This window comes from Zingiber officinale, chromosome 10B, assembly GCF_018446385.1.
Source record: "Zingiber officinale cultivar Zhangliang chromosome 10B, Zo_v1.1, whole genome shotgun sequence".
Taxonomy (NCBI): Eukaryota; Viridiplantae; Streptophyta; class Magnoliopsida; order Zingiberales; family Zingiberaceae; genus Zingiber; species Zingiber officinale.
Window position 1 is genome coordinate 5,956,361 of NC_056005.1, and position 10,343 is coordinate 5,966,703.

At 38.1% G+C, this 10,343-nt stretch overlaps 1 protein-coding gene across 1 annotated transcript; it reads right to left on the minus strand.

Moving 5' to 3' along the window:
* Positions 1-4,230: 4,230 nt before the first annotated feature.
* LOC122030327 (40S ribosomal protein S3a-like) lies at positions 4,231-7,012 on the minus strand. Its single transcript, XM_042589533.1, has 7 exons — positions 6,936-7,012; positions 6,809-6,856; positions 6,582-6,687; positions 5,169-5,306; positions 4,913-5,098; positions 4,616-4,816; positions 4,231-4,468 (listed from the first exon to the last, which is right to left on the minus strand). The coding sequence occupies exons 1-7, from the start codon at positions 6,944-6,946 to the stop codon at positions 4,373-4,375; spliced, it is 786 nt and encodes a 261-aa protein (XP_042445467.1). The 5' UTR covers positions 6,947-7,012; the 3' UTR covers positions 4,231-4,372.
* Between the last annotated feature and the right edge of the window lie 3,331 nt (positions 7,013-10,343).

Sequence of the window (10,343 nt, forward strand, 5' to 3'; positions counted from 1 at the left end):
GAAGCCTTGGTCATTTGGGTCTCATCAAGGTCAACTATAGGGGTGACTCCCCTTGTAACCTTGGTAATGGTCTTCCTAGCCCTAGGTTTTGTTCCATAATCAAATGGAACATTGTGGTAAGTGGGCTTGACCATTTGGGACTTAGGTTTGTGACCCAAACCTTTCTTGTCCTTGGACTTGGGTTTTTGACTCTTAAACCCTAGAGATGACTTCTCCAAGTTCTTAAGAGACTTTTCCAAAGTATCAAGTCTTGACCTCAAGACTTGATTCTCCTTCTCTAATACCTCAATTTTTGATTTGTCATTTTTCTTTGAGGCATTCCTAGGCATGTGTCTAGTTGATTTGGGATTCCTACCTAGGTTCTCCTTAACCTTAGATGAGGTAATTCTAGGGTTGGCTTTCCTAGTGTTATCCTTATCTAGGCTCACATGTTTGGCACCTAAGCATGTGTATCGATTTCTAATGTTATCATGCTTATCATTATTGACTAGTGCAATAAAATTTCTAGCATGCATCTTACTAGTATTGCACGAATGAGACTTAAATGATACCTTAGGGTTTGCCTTAGCTCCCCCTATCGATGTGCCCGGTCTCTTGCCCTTGTGAGGTTGCCTCCCCCTCGGACAATGACTCCTATAGTGTCCCCTTTGCTTGCATTGGAAGCACACGATGTGCTCCTTGCCCTTGCGTTTCGGGACTCCGGCTTCCTTGACCTTTGGCGCCGGTGGAGTCTTTCTTACCCTCTTTGGACACTTACTCTTGTAATGTCCAAATTCCCTACACTCGAAGCACATTATGTGTAATTTGCTAGAAATTAAAATGCTTGAGTTACCTAGGGTTGAGGATGGATGAACGCTCTCATCTTCATCCCTTCCGGAGGTAGAAGCTTCTTCTTCTTGCTCCGATCTTGAAGAGGAACTCTCCTCCTCTTCTTCTTTAGATGTTGAGTGGCCCTCAACTTCTAAATCTTCTCCTCCATGATGTGAGCTACTTGGCTCACTTAGCTCCTCTTCATGGCTTGAATTTGAGCTTCCCTCATGGAACTTGGCCAAGTTATCCCATAATTCCTTGGCATTGTTGTAACCTATCTTACACAAGATGTTAGTAGGCAATGAAAATTCAATTATTCTCGTTACCTCTTCGTTGATTTCGGATTTGTGAATTTGTTCTCTTGTCCACTCCTTCTTCTCAAGTGGTTTTCCTTCCTTATCCACCGGAGGAGTAAAACCTTCTTGTACACAAAACCAATTCATTATGTTAGTCATAAGAAAGTACTTCATCCTTACCTTCCAATACGCGAAGTCGCCGCATTCGTAGAAGGGTGGAATGGTGATGTCTTCTCCATAGAGATCCATTCTCTAGCTTTGCTCCCACGGGTGTTGATCCGATGAAGAGCGACCTTACTCCGATACCACTTGTTAGGATCCTTCGTACTCGGCCAGAGAGGGGGTGTGAATAGCATTTCTTCCTACAATTCGTTAGCGCAGTGGAAAAACAAACAAGGAAACGAAAACAAGAAGATCAAACCTCAACGCGTCGATGTAACGAGGTTCGGAGATGATACTCCTACTCCTCGGCGTGTCCGTAAGGTGGACGAAGCCTCTCAATCCGTCGGTGGATGAGTCCCCGGAGAACCGGCTAATAATATACTCCTTGTGGGTGGAGAAACCTCACCACAATCTTTTGCAACAGCAAACAAAGGAGTACAACAATAGAGACAACAAACAAGAACAATAGAAATTGTAAAACACTTGCTTGCCTCTTGTTGTCATCGAACCTTGATAAACGGCGACTTCTCGGATCCAAAGAGCTAGAACACCGGAGAAACTCACGCAGAGCTTCGATGAGAGCTCAGAAAGCTCAAGAGCACACCAGCCTCAAGAGTCAAGAGCGAAGCTCAAGAAGAAAAGAAGGCGGCACCAGAAGCCCTCGGCCTTTATACCGAAGGAGAAACAATGAAGAAACTAGCCGTTACGTCGAGCGGCTAGAACTCCGATCGGTCCTCGGACCGATCGAGACTGTCTGATCGGTCCCCCGTGCATCGATCGCCGCACGAGCCTCATCGTGCATACGTCGACGTGGACCGATCGGGACACAACCTGGATCGGTCCACGGACCGATCCTAACTCCGGCGTGCTTGCGACATCGTCTCGACGGTCAGGAGACCGATCAGATGGCCCGACGGCCTGCGTGGACCGATCACCGCTTTTCTTTTCGCTCTGTTGCTGCGATGGTCACGGCCACGATCGATGCAAGAATCAAAGAGCTTGACCTGTCGATCGGTCATCGACCGATCGAGAAAACTAGGTACCGGATCGGTCCGGTGACGATCCAAGCTTGGTTTTACCAAACCAATTCCCAAGACTTCAAACCAATATCCGGTCAACCTTGACCTTTGGTACTTCATCCCTAGCATCGGTCACTTGACCTGCTAGAACTCCCTCCAAGTATCCGGTCAATCCCTTGACCTACTTGGACTTTCCAACACCGTAAGTCCGATCATCCCCGATCCATCTGGATTTTCCCTTGCCGGCTTCACTCACTGGGACTTTCACCGGCTTCACTCACCAGATTTACACCGCCTAACATCCCGTTAGACTTTCTCATCGCTGCTTCACTCACGGGACTTTCCCACCGCTCGGCTTCACTCACTAGGACTTTCCACACCGCCTAACATCCCGTTAGGACTTTCCCATTCACCTAGCTTCACTCACTAGGATTTTCACCGCCTGCTTCACTTTCCCCAATGCTCGGCTTCACTCACGGGACTTTCACCTTCACCTAGCTTCACTCACTAGGATTTTCACCGGATTCACTCACCAGATTTCCACGGCTTCACTCACCGGGACTTTTCCCCGTGCCAAACTCCTGTTTGGACTTTCCCGCCAAGTCTCCATACTTGGACTTTTCACGTGCTGACCCCTCTCGGACTTTCCATGCAAGTCTCCATACTTGGACTTTTCCAGTGCCAAGCTCCCTGCTTGGACTTTTCCAGTGCCAAGCTCCCTGCTTGGACTTTTCCGTGCCAAGTCTTCATACTTGGACTTTTCCCGAATCAGGTCAACCAGGTCAACCAGGTCAACCTTGACCTACGGTTGCACCAATAATCTCCCAAACATCTATTCTTGTCCCACATCAAGAATAGAACTCTCTCACGAGTGTCAAACATCAACATGCAACACAACTAGGTCAACCTTGACCTAAGGTTGCACCGACAATCTTCCCAAGTCAAACATCAAAATACAACTCGAGTCACGTCAACTCGAGTCAGGTCAACCAGGTCAACCTTGACCTAAGGTTACACCAACAATCATAATTAGAACTAATCACTCAATAGATTTTTCATTCTATTTTTAGGATCATTTGATCAATATTAATCTAACTAGACTCATCAAGTATATTATCAAATAAATATCAAAATTATATATATGATAACACTAACGATATAAGCAGCTAACTATTTGCAACCGCGTGTAACTGACAAGTATTTGCTACGTATAGAAATCCTAAAAGTCGATTAAAAAAATAAAGAATTTATCAGTCAGAAAACTTAAGACTATTTTAGATAATTCTTATTCGATAGGATATTCTTTGATTTTTACAAAGATGTACTCTGATTCATTAAAGTTCAATTAGGATGCCCTTTTAATTTTTTTTGTCTAATATTAAAATTAATGAGGATAATTAATCCGATATTTTGTCTGCATTGTGTAAATAGATATAGGCCAATGTAGACATTGCCCTGTGAAAAAGTAATAATAAGTGGAAGAAAATACATACAAATAATATTTTACGTTTTATTTGGTTAATGCATCTGATGATTTTCATAAGCACGCATAATGTGTATTATGTTCCATTAAACTGCTTAAGTATCAAAAATATATTTCTTCTATTTAGCGTTGTATGATGTAAATTATGTTTGAATAAACTTCGAAACGTGTATGATGTAGATTAAGTTCCAATAAACTTACCATCTAAAGGATAATTTATTTATTTATTTAGCATGTAGGATTATTTTTGAATAAACTTTCCAAATATCAAAAAACTTGCTAGTTAGATGACTGGTCAATTTGATGGATGAATGAGATGGAATTAAAAAATATATATATGAACCGCGTTAAGATCAATGTTTCTTTTAGGAAAAAAAACACAATTTGTTTATAAATCTAAAATCCCTAAGCTTGTCCACCATACATCTGAAGTAAACTTAATAGGTAAGTCAAGCCCTCATTGAAGTCAAATAAAAGATCGAATCAACAAAAATAAGGCATGTCAAAGCTTCAAGTTCATCAAATTGAACGCCAAATGCAATGCTCGCACAAGTCCTCAACAAAATAAGTTGTTTGAAACAAGATACCTAACCAACGATAGTTTAGGCTGCAACAGCTTCTGCTTCACCTTCCATCTGGGCATCTTCGGCAGGTCTATCCAGTTTGACACCCACATCTTCCTTGTAATCACCATGGACCTACAACACCCAGCAGCTTTGTGAATTAACTGAGTTCTTAAACAGTTCCACACAAATTTTGGTCGTTAACTTTAATATCAAGTGTCAAATTTAAAGGGTTGACTAAAAAAAATCTAATTATTCTATAAGGAAAACGGATGGGAGTACCTCCATAAGTTTTCCCAGATCAAACTTGGGGGCCTTCAGGATTTTAACTTTGCGAATGAAAACATTTTGCAAAGGGAAAATGCTGGTTGTTGCTTTCTCAATCTCCTTACCAATGACCTCGGGAATAAATTTCTGCACCAAATCCTTCAAATCGCATGATGAAGCTTGATTGATCATGATTTCTGTCATTTTGCGACGGATCTGAAACAAGTTTGAAGTGGCATGATTATCATCCATCAGATAATGATTTTTATGTTCAAATGAAAACATTGTATTGAATAGAAATAATGAACATACTTGTCGAATCTGACTAGATTGGGCATAACAAGTACGCTTCACTTGATTTGGACGTCTCTTAGTGAAGGCAATACAGAACAAGCGCAAAGTGTAATTATCAGTGGTCTTAACATCAACATGCGCTTCTATGAGAGTTTGCCACTTCCGCACCAACGATCTAAGCTTGTCGGTTGTGAAATCCATTCCCTGAAAAAAAAGGCTACCAGGTTAAACGCCAGGAAAGCATGAATGCTTAACACAGCTGTCAGAGACATACCCAGAAATTAGTCAGGACATTCTTTCCTTGTACATCCTCTGCACGAAGTCGGATCTTCCTGTAGGCCTGATCCTCATCGTTCTGAAGGTCAGCTAAAGAAACCTCAAAAACTCTGTGCTTTAGTCCCTCAGAAGCAATCTGAAAACAAGAATACAAATAAATTATGACAAGCAACAAGCAAGCAGGGGAAAAATATTTCTCAGTTGCACATGTATCTAAAAGACAACTATAAAAGCATAGAGTAGGAGCTTGCAGACAACAATTTATCTCAACCTCAAAAATATCAAACTGTATGGAGATTAATTAAAGAGATAAATAAATCAACAAATTGCTGAATGACACAGCTAATCCTGCCACTCTGAAAATTAGATATATAACTTAGGTGAGATTTGTTATTGATTTAAAAGTTGATTCTTATATTCGTTAATTTTAAAGTGTTTATGCTATTCTTGTCACAACCTACAATTTAAGTGCTAGATTTAGCAAACAACTCCTTTTTTAAAACATGAGCATGATTTGAGCCCTAATCCTCCCGCTTTGATAGTATAATAAAGTTTATTGACTAATAATCTATCATAAAAACTTAAGGCGTTAGAAAAAACAATAATTTATATATTTATAAAATTGGCCAGTCATTAAACAGTTCGACCATATACAAGACCGGCCCAATACTAAGGATTAGTTTAATTTATGCATGGAAAAAATAAATGACAGTTCCAGCAATGTCTATATCCTCATACAGCATAAACCTCAATAACGCAAACTAGTATTAACATTAGCAAATGCTTTGATGGTGACTAGAAAATCACTAACAGACCTAATCCGATCTAAACCAATTCAGTTTCAATCAAATCTAACATACTGAATGCAGTTTCGGATCAATTTTCCTTGATCAGAAAATTTTCAATTGGATTAAATATTGGTCAAGAATAGATCTGACCCATGTTCATCCCTTGGCTTCTATCTACTGAGCCAGCTCAATTGTTATTCTTGTCCTCAGATAGTGTGTTCCCATACAAAATTTATGAGTGTCCTAAAAAAATGTTTTGAAACAATTATTAGACAAATAACATTCCTTTATGGAAGATAATAATTCAGCTAGCAGCAAAGTTCCATTTTGTTTACTGACTAACAATAAGCTCAGATGTCAACTCCATGGCACTGTCAATGTTTATCCATTTAGCAAATGCAACTAAAAATTTACTCTTATCGAAGTCAACTCTCTAGAGAAAACTTTCTCAAAGCAACATCATGTCAGTAAAAGATTGCACCACTGCTACTAAAACAAAAACGAATCAAGCTAGTACATATAAACCGAAGTGATAACCGAACTAAGCTAACATATAGGCCACAGAATTCGAACAATATTAACTGAAAAAAAAAATCACAGATCGTTGTTTCAGAGTGACATACCTTCGTTCCCTGCGTCCTAGAGACAAGGGTCTTCCCAACGCTCCTGACGCTGAAGACTGACGGAGCTTTGATGTCATACCAATCCTTCTTAGAGAAGGGATCTACACTGAATCAATCAATCGACCAGATGGTCCATAACAAACAGAAAATGGGGGAAAAAAAATTGAACGAATTGATACAATCTAGACCAACAAGAAAAAGAAACAATAGCGGCGAAGTTAAATTACGTCTTCTTCTTGCCACCCTTTTTCCCCTTGGAGATTCTCTTGTTTTTACTGCAAGAAACATATCCAACAAAGTGTCAAACTGGGAAATCTAAGGAAAACTAAGGCTCGAAAGGTGGGAAATCCTCACCCGACCGCCATGGCTGGAGCTCTTTGATGCTCTTGGTTTTGCTGGTTTCGGCGCGACGATTGATGGAGTCGGTTACCCTAATAACATGATATATAGAATGGGTCGTTGATGAAATGGGTCGAACTCTTGGACAATCCATTTGATCCAATGACAATACTACCTATGGAGGCCCGTTTAACCCAATAATTTCATATAGTTTTTTTTTTAATTTAAATATTCAACTCTTGCTATTGATTCCCGAGGAGTAGGCATAAGAAAATCATTATAGTATCAAAGATCATGATAGTCTAGTAAGTCCGCATTGATTCTTTTAGAACCCCTCCATTTAGGTGGGCTCATCCGAGGAGTGGGCATAAGAAAATCAAACCAACTCGAGGATAGTAACCTACAAGGAATCTCTCCCCTTTTTTTCTCTGGGTGTTTTTTTTTAATTGTTTGATGAGTTACGAATGAGCAATGATGGATTGGTAAAGCCATCAAACAAGGAGATGGACGATGAGTTGACAGATGTAGATCTGTTATAAATTTGTAAAGCCTAAAGATGAGAAAGGATGTAGTTAGGCTCAGTAGCATTCCATTTAATGTAATGCTAATATGAAAGTGCCTTTACATTTTTATTTTGTTTTTAAACTAGCTTTCACGGATAAATTTAAAGTGCTCCAACGAATAGTTGAACAGTTTAACATCCCAAATTTATTATTCCACTAGAAAAAAAATATCCAAGTAATATGTCATTAATGAGAATTGAATCGCGAATACATACAAGATTAAATAGACCCTATGCTAAATCATCGCCCAAGAAAAAAAATCTTTTTATATTAGAGCAAAAGGTGATATCATTCATTCTAAGTGTCCAGTATTATCGATCTCACAGTAAAATACAGACGGTAAATCACAAGGAGTATTTTGCCCTAGTACAAAGGCTCTTTGCATAGTAAGGTTAGACATCCAACAAGACACTTTATACCGTTAAAAATTAATCCCAAAATCTATTGGAGCAATATACCAACTATGTGACAAATGTGTTTGCTAGAGTCAGAGTCGGGTCCATTGTCATGGGGGCAAAAATGTCTTTTCATATGATATGATAGCATATCCTTTCATCACGGTAAAAGTGACACCAATCACCTTCCATCTTAAAGTACATTTATTTTGCCTAGGGTTGTAAATGAACCAAATATTTATGGCCAAATTTGGTATTTAGCTTGTTAAAAAATTATTTATGTTTATTCAATACACACAATATCGATTAAATAAACAAGCTTAAACAACTCATTAAATTAAACAAACAAGCTTGAACACATATATATTCAGCTCGTTAATGTTTGTGAACAATGTTGATAAACAATGTTCGTGAATAACTTCGTAAACAATGTTTATGAATTATATTCATTAATAAAACTCTTAACATGATGTTAAATAAGTAAAAAAAAATTAAAATAAACAAATAAATTTTAATTATCAAACTTAATAACCAATCAAATAAGTAAAAATTTTAAATAATCAAACAACTTTAAATTGAAAACTCGATAACATCTAAACCAACTAAATTCAAGTCAAGCTTGAATTGAAAGTTCAGTAATATCTAAATAAATCAAACTCAGGCCAAGTTTAATTCAAACTCAAGCCAAGCTTAAACCAAACTCAACCTTATAAAAAATAAATCAAGTCAAACTTGAACAACTATTTCAAAAACTTGATTTATTTTAAACTTAGCTTAGTGTGATTAACTTATCAAACACCTTTAAACACCTTAAAACTTCAGCAACTCTAGAAAGATTAAGATCGTTATTCAACCAACAATTCGATGTTTTAGCTTGTTCAGTCAGGAAATTTCTCTCTTACCGTCGACCTAGATGTTCCGATCATTCTAATTACCACATTGACATTTGGTTTTGACTAAATCAACAGCATTCTCGGAATTGTCACAGCGTAAGAAAAATAAACTTGACTTGTAGAATCTGATGCAACAAAATCAACAACACTTGCGTCGGATATATAACAGATAGAATAAAGACATTTGATAACCTGATCTCAACCCAACTATTTTTCTGGAGAATTCTTTGACGAAAAATTTGAAAAGGAGTGCAATCTTAAAATACACTCCTAAATTATGTTTTAGTCAAAAACAAAAACATATCAGTTGAATCCGAGTTCCTAATTTGAATGTGGATATACAAAATAGCCTCCCAAGAAAATAAAGTCGTAGAATTTATGTTCAAAAAGTCAACGATCTTCCTTTCACTCGGCATTGTTCTCAGAAAAACTTAATAATCCTTTGCAAATAATAAATAGTGATAAAATCATGAAAAAGCAAAATGGGATACAATGAACGAGAAACAAAGCCACGTTGGTGTTTAAGATGGGGTTTGAGACTGAATAAATAGGAATGTCTAAGATAATGTTTCTGAGAATTATCTTACACGTCTACATTATTCAGAAGCATGTGTCTAAGATAAAGAAGAAGATGAGGGCAAAACTGATCCATCAAAACTCTTTTGTCTTTTGTCAAACATGGGGCCTTAGGGCAAATGCATCAAAATGAAACTTACATCTACCTTTCTTACCATGTATTTCATCTATCCCTAATTGCTTTTGATTCTCTCCTCCCCTCTTGGTTTTATACATCACCTTTCTACCATTCTAACCACGCATTGGAAATGTCATGCTCACCAAAGCCTTTGAAATTGGTCAGGCGACAGCTGAACACCCGGTATTTCAAAGAATTTTGTTAAGACGTGAGACAAAGTAGCTCCTTCTATCTCCTGAGCAGGCCACAACAGCATGTCCAAATCTTTAAAATATAAGAAAATAAAAACATCCTACACATCTGGGTTAACATGGGAAAGGTCAATCTTGAATATTTCAGTCCCCTCCACTGAACTCTATAATACTGAAATGACATTACAAATAAATATGGATGAATAGTATAACACTCAAAAGTAAAGAAAATGGTAGATTAAGAAAGATGATTCTAGGATTGATTGAATGAATAATTCTCACTGTCCCAGAAGTAACTCTAAGCCTCTGTTTGGATGGGGTGAGGTAAGCTTCATTAATGGAAGGGGATGGAAGGGGAAGGGAGGGAAAGGAAGGGAAAGTAATATATTTATCTTGCCCTTGTTTGGAAGGGAGGGAAAGTTTATGTGAGAGGAAAGGGATGGAATGAAGGTTAAATATATAAATTTACAAAAATATCCTCTTATTTTTTTAATAAATCTGCATGTGAAAAAATAAATAAGGATATAATTGTAATAATTTCTCCTTACCCTTCCTTACACCCCAATTTGGGGTGTAAGGAATTTCGCTTATTCCCGAGCATGCAAGGGGAAGCTTTACCCTTCTCTCCCCTTCCCCTTCATAGCTCGCTCTCTCCCAAACAAGGGTAAAAATTCATTTTACCCATGT

What these genes read in the sequence shown, in the direction of transcription:
- LOC122030327 (XM_042589533.1), bottom strand. An exon ending in CTAGGACGCAGGGAACGAAG is followed by an intron (nt 5,307 to 6,581) that starts GTATGTCACTCT and finishes TCTTGTTTTCAG; the next exon opens with ATTGCTTCTGAGGGACTAAA. An exon ending in ATCTGGGAAAACTTATGGAG is followed by an intron (nt 4,469 to 4,615) that starts GTACTCCCATCC and finishes TGGGTGTTGTAG; the next exon opens with GTCCATGGTGATTACAAGGA.